This window comes from Phasianus colchicus, chromosome 28 (genome assembly GCF_987193195.1).
Source record: "Phasianus colchicus chromosome 28, bPhaCol1.hap1.1, whole genome shotgun sequence".
Taxonomy (NCBI): domain Eukaryota; kingdom Metazoa; phylum Chordata; class Aves; order Galliformes; family Phasianidae; genus Phasianus; species Phasianus colchicus.
In genome coordinates this window covers 4804024-4825332 of record NC_143463.1, presented here as the reverse complement: position 1 = coordinate 4825332, position 21309 = coordinate 4804024, and the positions used below count along the sequence as shown (strand labels likewise).

Below are 21309 nucleotides of genomic sequence, written 5' to 3'. Positions count from 1 at the left end.
CACTCCAGAGACCCATCCGTAGGAAGCAGGGTTGTGATTTGCACACTATCTGCACCTGATTATGGCTAATTTTTTGCATACAGAGCATGGAAAGGATTCTGGTTGAGGCATGGAAAATACGTGGCCACATGAGTCATGTTGTAATGGTTCATAAATCCTGAGAGAATCACAAAAGCAAAACATCCAACATTGCATCTTCCCTATCCCTGCCAGCGGAACCCCACCTCTCGACACAGGGATGTGGGAATATGGTGAAAGCAAAGGAAATAGGATCATTTTCTCCTTGGAATAGAGGAATCTCATCAAACAGCAGCCAGGCTCAGATTTGCAGCCTTCACAGAAGAGGCCATTCATGAGGCGAAGAAACAGGAATGAACTGCTCCTCAGGATGCCAAACCAAATTTACAGTTCCTACCTCCTGGGCTCCAGCTCCATCCTTACCTCATGGAGTGGCAGCCCCAGCACCCCACGCTGTGCCCTCATTGCTGGAAAGGGCCCAGGGAGGCAATGGGACAGGACTGGGACTTTCCCAGTGGTGCTGCGTGAAAGCACAGAAAGGCCTTACACTCCCAAAGAGTTGGAGAAGGAGGGACCATGCAGCTCTCCAGAGCCATCAGGGTTGGAACACCAGAGCAGTGGGGCTGGAACTGGGTGATCTTTGCGGTCCCTTCTCTCTTAAGGCACCCTATGATTCCACAGCTCTGTGCAGGTTGTGCAAATGGAGCGCTGCTCTCCTGGGGGTGTTGGGTGGAGGCTGCGCATCTCTGGAAAAACTGCGTGGGCACGAGTGGCTGCAGTTCACTCTTATCTGCCCAAGCACAGAGACTTCCCCAGCCCACGTCAGCCCCTCTCCTGCAGGAGGGCTCAGCTCGCCCTGCCTATCAGCGGAAGCAGCACATCTCCATCAGGCCGGGACCTCACCACTTATCTGTGTGCGTCACAGCACCGGCTGCTGCTTCCTTCAGATGGCCTTTAATTAACCTCTGCAGCAAGAGCAAGGAGGGAGGGAAGCAGGATTAGAAATTAGAAACAGAACTGTGGTGGGCTGAACCCAACATGGGGGCTGCGGGGCGGAAACCAAACCCTGAACTGTCCCCAAGGCCATGGAAGAGCCCTGCACAGCCCCAGGAGCCGGGGAGGCTGCGGCCCTCCAGCACTCCATGGCTGTGTGTGGGGATGACATCTTTGAAGGCACTGAAGCAGTGTGGGAGGACCTCAAGCACTGCACAGTGCTGCTCGGATCCCTCTCAAGCAGAAGGATGCCATCGGACGTGGAGGCCATAAGAGTTTCAATGCAGTTTACACACTAAATCAAATTCAAAGTGTGTCAAATGTGACTGTGCGTTATTTTCAAGTGCAGCCCAGAGCAGGGAGGAGACCCAAATGAGTCACTCGAGCTCTGACAAACAATCCCTATGGGTCTGGATGCGTGCGTCCCCCCAACAGCTGACACCGCAGCTACGTCTCTGCTCCGACCACGCTGGCTCTGGGAATGCCGTGACAGGACGAGCCGGTGCTTCCGAGTGTTAAGGACTGCGAGGAGGAAACGCACAAGCACAGTCACTCACCCAGCCTTTCCCAGCTGCCTCCCAGCAGTGCAGCTCCTGCGGCAGCATGGGGACCTGCAGGAGTGGGCAGCTGGCACCGCGGCTCGCACTGTGCTGTGCTGCGTGGGGACTGGGCCTGGCGGCGCCTGATTATGATGGTGAGTGGGCATCTTTGGGGGAAAACTGCTTCTTAAAGCACAGGAGGTTTGGGACTTCTAATACATCCCCGAGAACACATTTATGAAATATTATTCTGGATGCTCCATCCCTGGAGACGCCCAGCGCCGTGGATGGGGGCACCCAGCCCACGGCACGGGGGTTGGAACTGTATGATCTTTAAGGTCCCTTCCAACCTGAGCCGTTCCATGATTCCATGATCATGAGAGTGCATGCTCATTGAGATTCATGCCTGCTCTACTTGAAATAGGAAGTGATAAAGGATGTTTATGGAAGAGAAATTAAAACCAGCGTAGAACAGAGCACTTGAAGCCAAAATCTTCAGCTAAAAGCTTCCACAGCTTTGCATTGGAGTGGCCCTGGATTGCAGGACTCTGCCAGCTGGGCAGAGGGATCGTGCCCTGTTCCCCTGGTACCTGAGCTCCATAGCAATTGCGAGTGGTAGGAAGCAGAGCACAGAACAGACTTGTCAGTTTGCAGTAAGGTCCCCGATGGACACTGCTGCACACATAACTCCATCTCTGCTTTTTCTGCCCGTGAACCATTATCATTTTGCAGAATGCAACCCAACAATACAATGCAGCACCTTAGAATTTGGTGTAAGCATCATGAAGCCAGCCTGCTCTGCAAAGCGCTAGTATTAACATGTGCAGCAAGTAACAGACTGCATTTACACCAACAGATTACACTCAGAACAGCACCAGCGAGCAGATAACGACAGCAGAGATCACACCGTGCCCCCGAGCCATCCCCGGCGAAACGGCCACCATAGACAACACGACGTATCTGCTGCTGCACGAGGCCGCTCGCTCCCAGCTGAGCAGTGGGGTCACAGTGCTGCTCATCCCCTCCCTCTACAGCCTCGTCTTCCTGCTGGGGCTGCCCTCCAACGGGCTGGCCCTCTGGGTTTTGGCTACCAGGACTGAGAAGCTGACCTCCACCATCTTCCTGATGAACCTGGCTGCAGCAGACCTGCTGCTCATATCGGTGCTGCCCTTCAAGATATTCTACTATTTCCTTGGGAACAACTGGCCCTTTGGGGAAGGTCTGTGCCGGGTCACCACAGCTTTCTTCTATGGGAACATGTACTGCTCCGTGCTGCTGCTCACGTGCATCAGTGTGGACCGGTACCTGGCAGTGGTGCATCCTTTCTTGTCGCGTTCTTTCCGTACCCCTGCCTTTGCTGCCTGGACCTGTGCTGCTGTCTGGCTCTGCGCTGCTGTCATCACTCTGCCCCTGACTCTGCAGCAGCAGTCGTATCCCCTGTACAGAGCAGACATCACCCTGTGCCACGATGTTCTCCCTAGGCAGGAGGACGACGGCTTTTACTTCTACTACTTCGTCTGCCTCGTCGCCTGCGCTTTCCTCGCTCCGCTGGTGGTGATGCTGTTCAGCTACTGCTCAGTGCTGCAAGCCCTCCTGGGCAGTGGGAAGCGCTACTCCCACTCCATGAAGCTCACTGCTCTCGTGCTGTTCACACTCGTGGCCTTCTACACTCCCAGCAACGTTCTCCTCCTCGTTCATTACTCCAGCTATCAGTGCAAGCTGTACGGCAGCTGGTACGTCGGCTACATGGTGAGCCTGGCCATCAGCACCTGTAACAGCTGTGCTGACCCCTTTGTCTACTACTACGTATCAGAAGATTTCCGGGAGAAGGTGAGGAGTACATTCTTCAATCGCAGCAAAACCCCCTCCTTACAAACCTCCAAAGAAACACTTCCTCAGAAAAGCTCCAAGGAGTCACTGGTGTAAGCCTCCATCCCAGCTCCCTGCCCCAAGGCACTTCCAACACACTGCAGGGACGGGACAAAGCACTGGGACTTCACAGGTTTCACCCAGAGCAGTGAGGAGCAGTTCCCAGCAGACAAGCCTCACGAAGAAAGAACCACATTTTTCTGCCTGCACAGCTAAGACCAAATCAGCCCATGTCACAGCGTTCCTTAAAGGATGGTGAGTCCCAGTGACTCAACACGTGAGATGTGGAGTGCTGAGCACATATAGATCTGCCTCTGGGACACTGCACACAACTTCTCATCTGGTTACACACCGCCAGGATGGTTTTGTTGTACACCCAGGTCTGCTTTTAATGCGTGCTGTGAGCTGGCTGCTATCTGCCTTCTATTCATTTTTCTGGCTTCCTTGCTGTCCTTGAACACATTCTTTTTACCTAAAACTGAAGGAGAACAGGCACTTGCATAACCAAATTTCTAAACATTTCAAAAATATCAGGACGTACTTACATAAAAGGCACCCATTGCCTGAACTAAAATGTTCTGTCCAGAGAACACAAAGCACCACCTTTTCTAGCTGTTATGTTCTTGGCTCAACCAAGAATCACCACCCCAGTAAAGGCAGCCCACGTCACAAATGTAAAAACCCAATTCCTTCATCCCTGTTGATGCTAACGACCTCTGCTACCCAAAAGGCCAAAACTGTATTCTGTCTCTTGAAGGAAAATATTAAAGAAGGAAATGAGAAAACACTCAGAACACTTTTTTTTTTTTCTTCATATCACAAAATGAAGAGCTTTCTTTTATGAAACAGGTGATTACACTCATTGCTCAGCCCTGGGGTGTGCTGCAAACTATTCAAAACACAGCTCAGCTCTGGGCACATCTCAACAAGGAGCAAGGCAGAAAACGAGCAACAAAATTCCTTAGAGTTCCTGAATTTTGTGGTTCAGCCACGACTGTGATCTACAACCAAACCACCCTACAGCCTACAGTGTGAATAAAGAGACAGAAAAGATTGTTTTAAAATCAGTTTTTAATAAAATATTTACCAGAATCTAAAACAAACCCTTTTCTGGACTCAAAGTTGCTAAGATGTGTGTGTGAACAAAACAAAAATGCTCATAGAATGGTGTGCTCACATGTAAGTGCTGGGGTGGAATGCAGGTGAAAAAGCAGAGCCCATCTCCTGTGGGTGCAGCAGTGCAGCTGGAGAGGCAGCGCAGACTGCTGTCACTCCATCAGGAGGAGCAAGCACCAGAAAACCAAAACAGGAAAAGAAACAACAAAATGAGCTGAGGTTTTCCAAATAGGTCATCTGTCAACCATAATGCAAACCAGGTTACCCTGCGTTAAATATCAGTTGTCAGTGTTAGCAAAGCAAGTGCTGTCGTTTCCATGATGTTATTCAAGCAAGCTGAACATTCTGAGGGTTTTTCTCCTACTGAGGCTGATTAAAAAGAAGGGAAAGAGCTAAGACTAAAACACCCAGACAACAAAGGACAAGGGAGCTATTGCTTTAAAATAAATACCATAGTAATGGTTACTCTGCATAATGTACAGTTACAAATATATAAATATTAATTTCACTGAAAGGATTGCAAGCAGAAAGTCACCAATAATTAGCACTGCTGTTGGCTATTTAGTAACGTAACTTGGGGGAAGCAGAAATCTGTCTCACAAACCCATCAGAGAAAGGAAAGGAGAAGCATCTCTCTAACAGAGGGAGGCACACATCTCTAAGCCACAGCCAACTCACAGCCCAAAGCAGCAGCAGCTCTGCTGGCATTCCACCACTGGGTTTGTCTCTTCCTTGGTGACAAATGAACCATTCTCTCCTAGCTATGAAGAGGAGACAGCCCAATGATTGCCCTGAAACTGCCCCAAGGAGCCCCTTTCTTGAATCTGGAGTTACTCCATTACACACAGCAGGGCCTGAGGAAAATGAAGTCACATTTAACACTCAGCTCAAACCTTCTGCCTTCATCAGCTCATCCCACTGGGGACACTTCTGGACTGCCCAAGGATCTACGAGAGCACCAACATGAAATTACCTCAAACATCCTTCTGAAACTACTGAAGGGATGAGACAGGAAAATTGAACCCAGGAAGGGAAAGAGCACAGGAGGCTGAAGAGCTCAGGCACAGGTCCCATCTTCCCAGGGCAGTTGGTTACACTGACAGAATCACGGTGCCCAAATGTCTTATTCTCCCGACTCAAAGCACTGAACAGAAGCTGAAACCAGTAAACAGCAGGGTTTGTATCGTGCAGCTTTGATAGCCAGGAAAAAAAAAAAAAAGAAAAAGAAAAAAAATCAACCAAAAATCCCTCTCTCTGCAGCTCATACTGGGTCTGCTGTTTATCCAGGGGATAAATATTGACTCAGGCCGTGTGTACACAATAGCCAGCATCTGCCAGGCCAGTCGCTTACAGGAGATGGAGCTGAGTTTAAGGGCATTTCTTTACCTGCCAGCCAGGAACGCAGCTGCCAGCGCTTCCATTGCACAGTGTGGACACAGCAAGGACACAATCTGTTAATGTGCTCTGAACAGACGTGGCAAAAAACTGCAGAGGAGCAGTGGGTACACACAGGTAGCAGCCACAGTGAGGTTCTGCAGGAGAGCTCAGAGCAGCAGGCAGGCTGCTAAGCTGGTGGGAAGGCTCATACCTTCACAGAGCAGTTCTGAAACTCCAGAGAACGCGGAGAGCCAAACCCTCGCCATGTCAGTGATGTTCTGCAAATAGCCAGCCCTGACACAAAGGGCTGGAAATTACTGTAAAGCAATGGAAAGCACGGCAATAACTGAGCAGCGAGGTGCCAGGCTGCAGCAAGTGAGGCTTTGCTCAAATGCAACAGCAGTGGGCACAGAAATGAAGGAAAGAAGTTGCTTCCCTTCAGAAGGCCTCAGGGATGCAGGGATCTCCAGAAGATCCCCTCACCTCCGCTACCAACCCTTAAATAAGGGCTGGGAAGGGGGGATCCTGGCTCCATCCTGCACCTGAGCTCCCCTAGGCTGGCCCTGCCTTCCACCAGGTGTTCAATCATTGCATTTCTGCTACAACTACACACCCAAGGTCTGGGATATCTCCTGTTTTATCCCTGTACAGACAGTTTTCCGGAATAAAACTGCCCATGTTCTGGAATAGAATGTCTATGCTGGGATGTATTCTTGTCAGTGTTCCTATGTAAGTAAGCCCTCAAAGTGAATGGGGTTGGGCTTTTTCCTGTTTCCATTCACCACGAAACATCCCTAAAGGAGTTCCCACCCCACTCTGGGTCCTCCTAACAATAGAAGTGAGAAGATAAAATATTAGCAGTATTTTGCAACAGGCAATTGAATCAAACTCCTCCAAAGAGAACAGTGCTGCTCCAGGCAGGGAGGGAAACCAAAAAGTAATGCACTTTTGGAAACAAAGCTATTAGTTTTAGTTGTACTGCATTGCTGGTGCAGGTCAGGCTATGGGGATCTGAACCACCAGCAGCTCCAGGGCCTACGTATGGATGGCCATATCCAACAAAGGCAGTGTATGCAGGTCCTGGGGGGAGCAGAATTGAAGTGATTGGTGAAGTCAGGCAAGCATTTAAAAGAACTGTGCCTCAGGTCAGCTTTATTTTCATGCCAGGGTTACAAGGAGGAAAGGGGCTGCAGAGCTGAGAAGGCTGCAAGCAGCCCTCACCAGCACATAGTGCAAAATGAAGAGGGCTCATCCACCAGATGCTGTTACAGCTGGCAAACTCCTCACCTGAAGCTTTCCAGCCCTGGATTTCAGTTTTCTCTTGTAAAACAGACCGCCCAACAACATGGATATAATAGTGCAGTTTTTCTTCTTGTGGGACATCACTATGGGTGCAGTAGATTTATAGGCTAGAGAAGATTATTAGCCTCTTGCTATGTCATAACTAGCAAAATACACTGATTTTTATTATTATAATTTGAGAGAAAACTTCTCAGCCATCTTTCCTCAAACAGCAGTTTAGCTAAGCACAAGGCCTGGACTTAGCTTCTAAATGTAGCTAGGAAATGGCAGTTGCAGTATCCTGATAATAGAGAAAACACTTGGAAATGGTCTATAGGTTTGAATTCCAGCCCCTATTTTTCTCACCTAGAGGGCACAGCATATCGGCCTTCCATCCTTGGAAGCATTCCTAAGAGGTTGCACAAAGGGCAGAAAAATTGACAGAAGAATAACACCGAGTGTCCCTCTGTGCTCTCCAGTTCTCCCCGTGGGGCAGAAAAGCTTACACAGTTCTGAGGGCAGCAGGAAGTAGTCATCATTCAGTTTCTGTTCTGCAGCAGGTCATCTGTTGGAACAAACTCATACGGGAGTTGATTCTGAGCCTCTTCTCTTTGTTTAAATTATATATTTCTGTTGAAAAGAGAGCATGATGAAAAAAGTCACTTTCCCATTACATAACTTCATGGCACATCCCTGAGACTGGGCAGCAAAAAGCTTCAATCTCCCAAAAATGGGGACACCCAGGTATGAAGACTCACATGCTGTCCCAGTGAGATCTTGATCCCAGTGAGCATTTGCTAAAGAGGCTCACGGGCCACTTATGAGAACGCCCGTTTTGAGGATCCAAATGCATCTGACCCAACACATGAACTGCTGTGCTATCACTCAGAGCAGACTTGCACTCCCCAGCTCACCATTCTACGGTGGTCACTACTTCCTGAATGGCGTCCGCTTCTCTCAACATGCTCACTGTTGTCAGTTCTGCCACCATCTCAAAAACATCAGCTTCAGAGGCGTAGGGGTCCGGGTCGTACTCATAGGAATAATACGACAGATCCAACTGCAGCGGAGGGCCTTCCTCAGCTGGAAAGGAAACCGTGTTGTGCTTTAGCCAAAGAAACTTCTATGCTGGGACATGCAATGCTTAAGTGCAAAGGGAAATGACATCACAGGGAAGGAATGGCAGTAGGGAAACAACTCAGGAGCCATACAAGCCTGGTCTAGCATTAGGTGGGAAGGTTGGTGGCCCTGCATGTGGCAGGGGAGTTGGAGATTCATGATCCTTGAGGTCCCTTCCAACCCTGGCCATTCTGTGATTCTGTGATTCATTTGTGTAATGGAGGCTGCACGTGTCAGCAGAGCAGTGCACGCATGCTTAGGTTCGCATACAAAGCTTACTCCATGTATGTGATGAAGAGGTTGGAAGAGGAAGATTTGTTTTCAGACCAACAATGAAGATTTCGGCACAACAGACCTGGATCCTACACTGAAAACATTTACTCTGCTTTCAGCCTCATCTAGCTGAGGTGTGTCTGCTTCGGCCAGAGCACCAGGGAGCTGTCAGCATTTAGGACAGAAACGTGCAGAAACACAATTATCCTCCACACATTCCCTCCAGCCTCCCCAAGGCACTGGCAGGTCACTCACAGCAACCATCCCACCAAAACGGGCCGTACCTCAGTGCTGGGTGATGGCCCACAGCCCGGAGGTAAGGCTGCAAGATGCAGTGTCAAGGAATATCAGCAGCTCCCTGTGCTCTGAGCTGTGCCTTGAGCCAGCTCAGCTTTTCATCTCACCCAGTTTGCTTTCTACACACTGCTTTGGATTACAGCAATCACCAAAACACAGTTGTTGCAAGAGGAAACGTCCCCCTCATAAAAGTTTGCTTTATTAAAGGAGGATGCTTGTCAAGGCCTTTGAAAACATTTGTTCTCTAGAAATAAAATATTTGAAGGCTTTCCTGCTGCCTCCCACACCCTCCCAGGAACAGCTCAGCCCAAGGCAAGGGAACACTTGCCTGCAGGCAGTCAGTCTGTGTTCACTTCTTGGCCTTCTCCAAGCGAGAACGTGCCAGATCATGAGGCTGCTCTATGAATGGATGATTGCTGTCCACCAGGGACAGAATTAACATCACAGACCTCACTTTTCCTAGGAATGCAGCGTTGGAGTCAAAGCAAAGATGAAAGGCTGACATTTCCTGTTGCATACAAACTGCTGTCCCATCTCCAAACGTTTGTGCCTCAGCCAATGTTTGCTGAGCAGCAATGGGGGGAAAGGAGAAGTGGCCCAATGCCAATTCCATCAGTTCTCAAAGAGCAGCACTGCTGTGAGTGGATGATTCCACCTGGAAACAGAGCTCACCCTGATGTTCCCATCAGAAGCCAGAGATGGGTGATGGCATTTTCTGAAATACTAATGATGGCACCAAATTAAAGAATTGTAATACCACCAGGAATTTGATTGCAGCTCCTGGACCTTCTGACTGCTGGAACAGAACTGCACAAACAATACAGCTCCAGCTGTGGGGAGAAGGCTGGAGGGCATGGGGGGGGTCAGACAGCACAAAAGCTGGGGGCTGCCTGCTCAGGGAAGCACAGAGTGCAACAGAACAGCAGCAGTGAAACCACCGAGTGCTGCCACAGCATTATTTGATATTGCTTCTCCACCCAATACATGCAGAACCACAGAATCATCAATATCATCAATGCATCTTCTACCACCGCCAGCTGTACATTTAGCACCTTCAGTAGAGAAGATACAGGCAATTTCAGAAGATCATTAAACACCTAATGAATCAATTAATGCACCATTTTATCAGAGAGGTCTTATCAGAGCTACTAAAGATCCCTGAGGCTCTGAAACCAACCATCTTAGGGAACTCATAGACAGAAACGCACTGAAGATGCTGCTTATGGCCCACTCAGCAACCAGAACCTTGCCTCAGGAGCTTTCTGTTCAACCAAAGTGACTGGAACAGGCTCTGAAAGCACACCAGCACAGCTGCAGCACTTATAGGCAGGGGTGGATCCCTACTACTCATGGAAAAGCTGCTCCACCTCTGAGTGTCAGTAGATCACCTGTGAGAAACAGCTGAGGAAGGGGATTCAGTCATGAGTACCTTCAGCTGGCTTTCATTTCAGCTGGGTTCTGTCAAACTTTCCTCTAAATCAAGAGAATATGCCACAAGCAGCACTGATTTTTCAGGGCATCCATACAGTTATTATACAGTTGAATAGCATAACTCTTAAGCTGTTATTTATTCTAGTAAACTCAGTGGAATATATGGAACTATACTACAAGTCTGTCTGCCAAAGCAAGCCCAAATACATTATGAAGTTCCCCACTGTTTGCTGGAAGGATTGTTGCCATTGCTGAGTTACCATAGGCAAGAGCTGACAATGGAAGCATCAATCAAACCAAGCTGAGCCTGCACAAATCACATGGCAAATGCAGAAAGATATCAGACAACAAAACCACCACGAGGTTCTGCAAGAAAACGGCATTTCCTGACGATTAACACACTGAAGCAACTTCATCCACCCGCCTTAATCTTGATCTGGCTCCTGGAGCTTTGCATCCCTTTAGGAAATCACAGATTTAGCCATGGCTCATCAGAACACTCACTGGAAACCCGGAGCACCTGAGCCGACTTAAACCAATCTCATGCTTCAATGCTAACAAACCAGCGAGTCCAAATGAGAGCCATGCATAAGGAGGGATTCATTCATTTGTTACACTTTGATTCATGTACCATGTGGTTGACCTGAGAGGAGCTCAGAGGATTAATGAAAATCACATGCTGGGCGCTTTTCCTGATACAGGATTTAGTCTGTTTTATTTCTGAATGCTCACTCTGCCATGGCTGCTCAGACAGCTCATTTCAGACAAGGATCTGCCTTGCAGGAGATCTCTTCAGCACTTACACACCCTAGAATGCAGCAAGCTCACAATGCTTGTGCTTTGAGAAACATATCCCTGTGACACACGTATGTTATTAATCTAAAGTGTATGAAAATGCCACACAAGATTTATCTGCCACTTCTGATCCTACTGGGAGCCCACTGAGCCCACACTGCTTTTGTCTGTTCAAAACAGAAACCAGAGGGTTCTGCTTCTTAGGTATTTCAATGCAGGTTATTTCAAAAACACTGTTCTGAAAGCTTCTGGATTGTGGACTATCTCAGGTAACTGAATTTGTAATGGAGAATAATGCAATGGCAACCCCACTGTGTAGACCAACAGCAAACACTATGAACTTGCACACCATCAGTGTCCTACAGAGCAGTTTGGGAATGCTGCTTTAAAGGGTTCAGACTGCAAAGTTTTCTCATGTTGGGTACACTGCATTTGCACAGAGTAAAATACTACAGGCATTCATTTCAATTCTTCTACAGATAGCATTCTGATACACATCAAGTTCAGAAACAAAGGGAGGGAAAAAAGGAGAAGTATTAAAACACCAAGAGTGGATGGCCTACAGAAATAGGTCACGATGGAATATTCACTGCTTTTGCACCCTAAAAAGTACCACCAGCTTCTGTAGAGCAGAGGACAGGACAGTGTCCCTCACACTGAACGTACAGTGGTCTGAACTTTGGTGCACAAGTAGGACGTGGAGGAAGGACACACATGGGAAGGCATGGAGACCTCTCTTGAGGAATTAACTTGTTTTACTGATTCATTGCAGAGAATTAAAGGCCAGAAACAAATTAATGAGTGGAAAGCAGCCAAGAAAAATCTAGTCCAGTTTATTTACTAGAAACAGCACAAAACAAACTATTCTATTGACCCTCCACTGCTTCTTGGTGAGATTTTTTGTGAGCCATTGGAAAAAAAAAAGTATGAATATAAGCACCAAATAAAATGAGCAGCCAAATTCCTGGTTACTTCATGACCTTAAAGTTTTTGCTCACTGAGGCCCTTTATTCCAAACAGCAGCTCTAAAAGGATCAGGACCACCACTTGATGCAGACATTACCTGCTGGAGTCTGTTGGACGCTGGGTTGCTCGGCTGTATGGGAGTTTGTCTCCCTTTCTTCTGGCAAATTCTTGGCTGTAAATAAAGAAAAATGAATACCTTGATCAGCACATTTCTTAAGTCTCTAGAAAACATCTGCATTTACAGAGGTGGTACTTTTAGTTCAGGTATACTGCACTGCACATCCTGGAAGCACATGCAGAGCCTCCAAAATATGCTACATCACACTGATAGTACTTTTACCTTGGATTACACACTTCAGGAAAACAAAATCACTAATTTTCTCAGGAGTTTATCAAGATTGGTAGAATATATTCATGATAACAGAAAAGCCAGTGCTGAGCTAGCAGGCAGACAGCTGCTTCTACAGTTCAGTCTCCTGTAGTGTGAGTGGCAGAACACTATGTAGGAGGTTTTCAGTTCTCCTCTTTTCCCTACCACACACCTGTAGTTATCATTTAGATCTGTAGTGCTCCCCAGCTGGATTGTAGCAGAAATAAAAAACTGAATGAAACCTACCGTTAGAACACTGAGACATGGGGGTCTGCTCTATCCTCGTATTGTTCCTGCACGATGCCACTTCCATTTGGCAATGGTTCTGGTAGATCTGTCCATCTGATCCACACACGGGATCCCCATCATAGCCACAGTCTCTTGAGCACATGCATTGCTCAAAATACTCATCCTCCAAGCATCCAAAAATGTTATTGCATGGCCCAGAGTGAGAAAAGCCTGCAAAGTAAACAGAAACATCCAAAGCAACATTTTTGCATAGTGTAAGGAAGGGAAAGATGGGAAACAGTTTTCTCCTTACTTCTATGTAAATTTTCACACCAAATTTCAGGTGTTGGATAGTAGAGCTCTCCCAGTTTTCCATAACATACAGGATAGGAAAGAGATTACTGTTTCTGAGACAAGTTAATCCTGTCATTATTAAATGTAATTTGATATTTCAGTCAATTGAGCAACTCTACTGCAAGATATCTTATAGAAAGAAAACTAAACTGCATTTAAAAAAAGTTTTATGTTTATTAAAACATCTCACTTTCCACAGGTATGGCCAGAGTTATACACTCCATCTTGCCTCTGAACAAAGAAAAGCAGTCACTTTCAGACACTGGAGAGCAGAACACGTTGCTGTCTTTGTCATGAGTTTAATGCTGCTCTCATGCAGACGTTTCTAAACCTTCTAACACAAACATCTTTCTAAATATCACTTTGAGATCTCAACTCCTGGACCTATGTGCCCACAGGCTCCATTTTACAAGATCTGCTTGGCTTTTGTGCAACTCACCAGCCCACTGGCTAGCTGAGCTCTCCACCTCATTGCACGTCGGCCCATCGCAGAGCTCCCGTGCCAGGGGGCTGTTCTCACTCACGTTGTAGAAACGAGTTGCTTCAAAAGCTGCAGGCCAGCAAGAAAGAGAAATCACAACGGAGTCTTACTGTTAGAGCCCTAATGCTGTCAGAGAAGTCAAAGGAAAGCAAACACGTACCTGGCTCGTAGTAATCATACACTTTGATAGGAACAGGAGCAGTTTTCCCCACTATATACTCTCTGAAAGCTTGAAACTTTACACAGGTCATGCACTGGCTAGGAATCTGTATAAAATGATGCAAAATACTCGTTGTAACAAGAACTACACTGTCAGCAAAGAGAGATGAACAAATGCAGCATATGAGCCCCTAATGCAAAAGGGTGAGAATGAAGGCACCTCCAATAGCAGATACAACAGCAAAGATAATGAATAAAAGCCAAATGAATTAAAGCAAATGATACTTTGTCAGGCTTTAATTTAAGCACATACCTGCTAAACAACCTCAGAGACCAAAATCTGAATCTCATCTGTATCCCAGCAGCACTCCTATCCTCAGTCTGCCTGCTAATCAACTAGCCAACAGTTTACTGCTGATAACCAAGACAGCAGAAATCTCATTTCTCCCTTTCTGGTATGTGCACTGAGGTCTGAACTGGCTGCATTTTGCCTCCTTCTTTTAAGGATGTAAGTGTACCTGGAGGTCATATTATTCTGGGGTAAGAACTAAGTGATACCTGGCTGGAGATTCTGTGTGAGCTGAAGCTGAACACCCACCTCCGTGATGCCTGGGCTTCCAACCAAAACCACAGCACCTGCCCACCTCAAAAGAGGCTCAGGCAACTCGCCAGTTACAGCTGCATCTCAATTCTCATCTGCAAATGGCCATCAGCAGCAGTGCACTGTATCCATGTGCAGCCACCTGCCCATCTGAAACGTGGCTTAATTATAAGAAACAAGCTCATTACCTCGTCAAAATAAAATAGGACTTTTCTTCCATCCACTTCATATCTTTTTAATCCAATTTGCTTGTTCATCAGTAACTGGGAAAAAACAAACAGGTTTAGTTTCATCTCATCTTATAGAACATGGCACATCAGCTGCTAAAACTGAAGGGTTTCTTTTGGCTGGAGAAGGATGGAGAAATGCAAAGAGGAGTGAAGTCGCTCTCAGACAACTGAGAAAAAAAAAACTGTCCACATTTTTTCCCCCCTGATCCGATGAGGAATGCTTGCAAGGTGCACAGTGCTGTGTTATTCCTGATCCCTGTGGAAAGGGGAGCGATCATCTCCCTCAGACCACACCTGACACATCACCATAACCTAACTGAACAGCTCCCAGATTGTTTTCAGTACCAAGGCTACAGCAAGACCTCAGAGACCCCAAAACACTCCATAAAATCTCTTATTTACACTCTTCCAAACTGCCAAGGAATTCTGCTGCTGGATCACACTGGTTACTAAAGGCCCCTTCTCCCACCAGCTGAAAAATCCAAAACATTCTTCTGCCAGGAAAATTAATCCTTACATTTGAGAAGAGCAGCCATTTGAAAAAGCCTTAGGCATCCTCCCTTTGACGAATGGGGTCAGGCCAGGCCCTGCTACACATCTTCCCTCCCTCTGACACTTAGGGATTTGCAGTATGTGTTGTGCCAGTAATGTATACAATACATTACGCTTCTTTTATTACTTACTGGGACAATCTGCATACCTAAAGAGCATTAGAACAAGATTTAAGAGCACCTCTCACATCTAGGGTGCTTCTGCCTTTAATCTGCCACAGCTGTTTTTAAAGATGCTCCAGATCATCTCTTCAGCTAACCTCAGCTCTGTGCAGTGTGAGCAAAGGCTCAGAGAAAAGAGAATTTATCCGTGGAATCACAGAACCACCTCAAAGAGTGCAGAAATGATCTCCCTGGAACAGAATGCTGAGAAGGTCCCCCCAACTCTTAGTGGCATCCTCTGATATAATTGTACAAAGTTTGTTTGGTTTTAATTCCAATATTGATCAATCATCACTGAAGCGTTGTACTCAGACTTCCATCAAGTGAGAAACATCTAATCAGGACCTGTGGGAAAGGACTTGAGTTTAAATGCTGGTCTGAGGAGCAGAGAGCTGGAATTCGGGCACTTTCTGCTCCAAACCACCTTGGTGCTTTAACCTGCTGGACAGCCCCATTTGTGACATAGGGCAGTACTGACCCAGCTCATCGTGTTTGTACTGTTATTTTGAGATAAGTTATTTTGGATCACAGAACGAAAGCACTGCAGAAGGGAAAGCAGTTGTTTTATGTATTAGGAAGAATGACACGAAGTAAAAAAGCACTTCTACCAAAATCTGCCTGCGCCCGCTGCCCACAGCTTCAGCTGTGAGTTTCTGCAGCACAGTGCTCCTCGCTGTAAAACCCTGCACACAGCTTCCTGCCATTACCGTAACGAGCACAGGAACACGTGTTGCAGCCCCACACAGCATGGAAAGGCCCGATTTAATTTGTCCTCACAATGGCAGGGCCTGGCGTGGCTGCTGGTGCTCAGCAGCGGATGGCTGCAGACAGGGCTTTATGAGGGCTCGGAGGGGCTGGCGCCATCGGGAAATGCGCAGCTCAGCTAAAGTTGCATTTTTCTGGTGAGGGCTGATATATACCAGCCCGTGGTGACCTCCTGACCTTGTCGACACCCGGCATTATTAGAAGGATTTGTGGCTGCACAGCCAGGGGGGCTGCCATCGATGTGCAACAGAGCATTCATTAACCATCAGTGCCCTGGAGCTGCACGTGGGCCCGCTCTGCGAACACTGCTCCCTTGTGAGGGCAAACAACAAACAAGGAAATCTGATTTACGGCCCCAGCCCTCCTTACTGGGAGCAAAGGGAACGGCTGCAGTAACAAAGAAAAAATGCAGCAATGGGAACGGCTGGGCTTGCTGCTGCTGAAGGTGAGTCCAAAGTACAAAACTGGCACCACAGCTTCGTGGAAGCACGACTGGGATACACATCTGCCAGGCACAGGTAAATGGCAGGGGTTGTACCTTCATTCCCTATCTGCACTACTCCCGATTTGCCCCTACCTTCCAGATGCAAAGGACGCCTGCAGTGAGAAGGATGCACCTCAGCTTTTCAAAGGGAAATTCCCCATTGAAGATGCAACACTGCTCCCAGTTCAGCAAAATTTTCTACTGCCCAAAGGAAGAAACTCACTTCTGGTTAGGGAGATAGACTGTGCAATAGAACCCCAAGTGCAAAACCAAACCACCTGCTACCTGAGAACCTGGCAGATGGTGTTACACAGGGACTCCTGTTTCTCTGCCCATAAAGGGAGAACATGAGGCTCAGACAAGTAAGCACAGCCAATTGTGCTTAGTGCTAGAGAAAGCCTGTTCATGGTTAATGTGCTGGGGAGCTCATTCAGCTGCAAGGAAGTAATTCTTCTGCAGTAGCAGAGCAGCCCTGGAGAGAAATATATTGGTCTCATTTTCTCCAAAAAAATGCAATGGTGTTTATTACAACTCAGTCAAATCAAGGGAAATTCTAGAGAACACAATGCAGTGTGCACTATTCCTCTGAATTGGGATGTCAAAATAAACTGCTTGGTCTTCACTATCGTTCCCATCTCCTCTCACATAATGAGGATAAGGCTGTTACAAAAAGTCTTCTTCATTCAAAAAAAGTAGTTTTTAGCTCCTTGTCAGTTCTCAAAGATACAGTTTAGTTTCTTTCCGTACCTCCTCAGTTACTCACCCCTTAAAATCTATTAGTCTTCAAAAAATTTGCAGCATAAAAAACAAGTGAATGTGCCATAATGCCTCAATGAATGTAAAGCAAAGCTGAAGACTACAGTTCATCTCCCCTAGAGGGCTGGCTGGGTAAGAGGCACATTCTGTCCACCTCAGTTTGGATTGCAATAAACATGATGTTCTCCCAGAAGGGAAGAAAAAAAGGCAAAAAATTCCAAGACACAGAGCCTCCAAAGAAATGGAATCCAGATGTTGGAGATAACACAGCCCACTAAGAAGCCATAAACAGCTCCTGTTAGAGCACATTTTCACTTCAGCATTTCCAAATGGGTCTCATTTAATTACTGTGTGCTGTGCTTAGTAATAAACCTTCATTTGGCTATGCTCAGTACATTTGTTACTCTTGCTCAGAGCTTCTGTTTGCTCATATCAGATAAATATTTTTTGACATGTGAGATCTCCTGCTCCCAATTTTAATCACATCTTTTCAGCCAGGGCTCTAACAGACAACAGCATTTACCTCCTACTGCTCTCCAAAGGGAATCCCTACCAAAGAGAGCCAGGTCCCAGCTCAGCACTGTGCCTTGCATTCTCATCACACCTCACCTGTTCGAGGCTCTCGATGTCTGCACGAAACCCCGAGAACAGTGGCACTTCCAGCACAGCCATGTTAGAGGATCCCGAATGCAGCCATCTTCCCACATGAGCAAAGAGAGAGAAAGAGAGAGAGGAAATAAACTCAGGATCCAAGGTAACAAATACTACATGGACAACTCATGATGGAGCACAACTGAAAGAAGCTGCAGAGAAAGAAATACTAAGGGTCTTTTCTTTGAAGGATTTCAAGCTTGTATGTCCACAATGGCACTGGATGGTCTGCAGACAGACCCAGGGTCCTCCAATTCAGGGCTAGGAGTCTCCTGGAGTCATTAAGCCTTTCTCTTGGTCTAACGCCATGCATCTCCCTAAAATATCCTATTGTATCCCTTTACCTGTAATCCTCTCCTTCCCATTCTGTTTTTGTTTTTTTTTTTCGTTTTATTTCTCTTGTTCCTTACAGGAAAGCATCCCAAGGACTTCACCTGAAAACTCTTTAAAACAATCACATTCTGAGTAACACCCCTAGCTCTAAATATTTCCACCATCATCCATTGATGCAATTCTCTATTCACATTGCCTAAGACAAAGGAATGAAAAGAGCATCATTACAGGAAGAAAAGGAGGAAATAGAAGATTTCATTTGCTTTTGTTTTCTTTCCAGCAATCAATCTCCTTGGACTGTGCTTCCTCTCCAATTTCTGTCTTTGCTCCAGCAATTCCCAGGGCAGAAGTTTCAGTAATAACAACAGAAAGGTTGTGTTGATGCAGGGCCTCCTTAGTTACAAGGATCTTTAAGGGATTGACAAAACTGTAAGCCTACCTCCCCAGTACCAGCTGCAGTGCTCAGGCAGAGGGCAGAATGGGCTGAGAAAGTGGTAGTGTTATAATGCACCAAAACACTCAGCAAACTTTTGGAAGCTAAAAAAATTGTGTCAAAACAAAGTCGTATTTTTCCTGTATTGACAAACATCAGTGCAACTGCCTTACAGTTTTACCCAGCAGAGAGTTCTCACTAGTGGAAAAGCCTGCAACGGAAGGAGCAATCGATGTGCGAATCCAAACACTGGGTACCTCTGAGAAACAAAGCAGGGTGGGATGGAGGCTGACATTCCCTACCTCGTGCACGTCTCTAGAATCACTTTGTACTCCTGATGGTCCCGATCTGCAGCCGGGTCATCATCATCCACCACTGCTCGCTCTCTGTGAAAGGTTTCAGAGCGATTCTCATCTGGAGAGAGAGAGCGCAGCAGAACTGGAGCTTGGAGATGCTGCTCTGACTTTGGCTCCTTCAGGTTAACCAGGAGCTGGAATGCTGGTTTGGCAATAGGATCTGGCACGTTGTATGTGACATCAATCTGTAGTAGGAAGAGGAAAGAAAAAGGTAGCTAATTCGACTCCCATGTCTTGTAGCATCTGCTAGCATTCTCCAGAGACCAGCATAAATAGTGTAACTCTTCAGAGAAAGATAATGGCACGCACAGAAGCAAGAGAAGCTTTAAGACTCAGTTATGTATGGGTAAAGCTGTACCAAAGCAAACGTACCGTGGTACAATCACATTTGCTTCTAGGGATTAAAGCAGTACCACATTATATATCTACTTAGAAGCTCAAAGTGCAACTCCTTCCTCGCAGCAATCTGGGATTAAAAATACAGCAAGCAGCCTGTCAGCTTAGAGATCACTGCTCAGATACTTTCTGCAGCCCTGAAGCAACTTTACCTGCATCAGACAGCAGCCTTCGCCTTTGGCACTCACAAACAGCCCCGTAGGAATGCTGGGGATCTGTGGAGAACCCATAGTTAAGACTCAGACAAGATGTAGCATTCAGAATCCAAGTGAATATCAATTTTAGCTTGATTGTGTGAAAGAGATCTTTCCAGTTATAAAGGACCCCAAACAGCTGAGGTGACGACAGCTTATTCTCTGCAGTCACCCACAATTAACAAGGGTGGAAACAAGTAGCAGCAAAAAACAAACATCAGTCAGTAGCTATGGTTAAAAATGCCTTTGATCGCTGCCTCCTTCACATCAAAACGAACCATGAAATCCCAGGAAATCCCACATTTCAGTGTTCAATTCACTTTTTTAAAAATTATTTTTACTGTTACTGAACTTTGCTGATTTGTCATTCAGATTCCAGTTCAGATAGATCACATTAACACAAAACTACTCACCACTGCAGTCTGGAGGACTTTTTTGTTCATTTTATTAAGCTCAAATGTCTCCTGGTAGTCTAAATTAGTCGAAGCCAAGGAAATGGTAAGGTTGACTCCTCCAACATAAGAAAGGATTGCATACTCAGCCAGAGCCTGCAGGGCTACGCACGTGTCCTGGGGATCAGAAGACAGAGAGGTGAGAATAGTGAAGAATGGAGCACATACCAAGCTTACAAACAAACACTGTGCTGTACTGTCATCAGCTTTTGGTAGCAGAGCCTTCCTTATTGAGTCATACTGCAAAAGAAATCTCAGCTTTTGTTCACTTTTACTGTCAAAGGCATCTGTGAGGACAAAGTCTGGGTTCCTTTCAAACTACTGATTCCAGAAGGAAGCAGTCAAGAGCAACAGAAAGATTTTCTTCTTAACACACAGAAGCACACAGCTTCTAGACTCTAGACAGAAATTCCACATTACCCATACCTGAATCAATTACTTTCTGCAGTTAATTATGCATCACCAAAGTTACCTTTGCCTAAGGCAGCCCACCTGAGTAGAAGAGAATCCTCCAAGTGCATTCCTCTGCTGTGAGAGCCATTTTACCACGGGCAGTGCAGAAGCCACATCTCCTAGGAGTGTGTATGTCAGAAGGGCATAAGATGTCATTTCCACTTCTGCAGAAACTACTGAAAGAGAGAGAGGTGGGGGAGAAGGGGAAATAAATCAAACTACCATCTTGGAAAGAGAATCAAGTTGGTGAACAGCTGAAGTCTGGGAAATCAGTACTGAAATGACAGTGCCTGCCAATAGGAGCTGGGTACACAGTCCTTATGTCAGTCTGAAAATACAAAGATAAACAACAGACTGACTGACATCTTCAGAACACCTTGTTAAACAAGATTTCTTTGGGGACCAAAACTGTCATGTCTCCAGAAACGCTAATAGATTTTGTGAGGGTGCAGAGATGTGGGAAAATCTGAACTGTATCACATAAACTGTGCCATCAGTGGCCTCCTACTGCAGCGCATTCCCTTCTTTTTGCTTTTGCCATACAGGTACCTGATTGAGAGAGTCCATCATTAAATCCCATGAAGGTATCTTCATCAGCTACCAGACTTCCTGTCAAGCTCCAGTGTGTGAAGCCGTCTGGAAGAACAGGACAGAGGAACATGGATGATGTTACAGCAGGACTGCAGCTCAGACTCTGCGCGTGGGAAGAATCAAACACTGCTCTGCAGCAACTCAGCAGATCGATGCCCTGAACTGCGCTGCCCCTCCAGCCAGGGGAGCGTTCCCTCAGCAGGAGGCTGCAGATCGTTCTTGAATATTAGATCAA

At 46.5% G+C, this 21309-nt stretch overlaps 2 protein-coding genes across 2 annotated transcripts in view; one reads left to right on the top strand and one right to left on the bottom strand.

The window, feature by feature from the left end:
* The first annotated feature begins 662 nt into the window (after positions 1-662).
* F2RL3 (F2R like thrombin or trypsin receptor 3) lies at positions 663-4204 on the top strand. The gene is made up of 2 exons (XM_031604005.2): positions 663-1705; positions 2407-4204. The coding sequence occupies exons 1-2, from the start codon at positions 1615-1617 to the stop codon at positions 3474-3476; spliced, it is 1161 nt and encodes a 386-aa protein (XP_031459865.2). The 5' UTR covers positions 663-1614; the 3' UTR covers positions 3477-4204.
* A 2832-nt stretch (positions 4205-7036) lies between these two features.
* The window catches only part of CPAMD8 (C3 and PZP like alpha-2-macroglobulin domain containing 8), a 40891-nt gene continuing 26618 nt past the window's right edge, over positions 7037-21309 (bottom strand). The window contains exons 32-44 of the mRNA XM_090125833.1: positions 21033-21119; positions 20523-20659; positions 19992-20147; positions 19537-19599; positions 18935-19173; positions 17825-17912; positions 14456-14530; positions 13668-13773; positions 13466-13576; positions 12691-12903; positions 12172-12246; positions 8108-8276; positions 7037-7823 (exon numbers count right to left, since the gene is read on the bottom strand). Of these exons, the coding sequence (XP_089981959.1) occupies position 7823; positions 8108-8276; positions 12172-12246; positions 12691-12903; positions 13466-13576; positions 13668-13773; positions 14456-14530; positions 17825-17912; positions 18935-19173; positions 19537-19599; positions 19992-20147; positions 20523-20659; positions 21033-21119 (1520 nt within the window). The 3' untranslated portion in view covers positions 7037-7822. The remainder of the gene's footprint in view (positions 7824-8107; positions 8277-12171; positions 12247-12690; positions 12904-13465; positions 13577-13667; positions 13774-14455; positions 14531-17824; positions 17913-18934; positions 19174-19536; positions 19600-19991; positions 20148-20522; positions 20660-21032; positions 21120-21309) is intronic.

Coding starts and splice junctions, on each gene's coding strand:
- F2RL3 (XM_031604005.2), top strand. CDS start 1,615: ATGGGGACCTGCAGGAGTGGGCAGCTGGCACCGCGGCTCGCACTGTGC. Junction 1,706..2,406: donor GGCGGCGCCTGATTATGATG/GTGAGTGGGCAT, acceptor TTACACCAACAG/ATTACACTCAGAACAGCACC.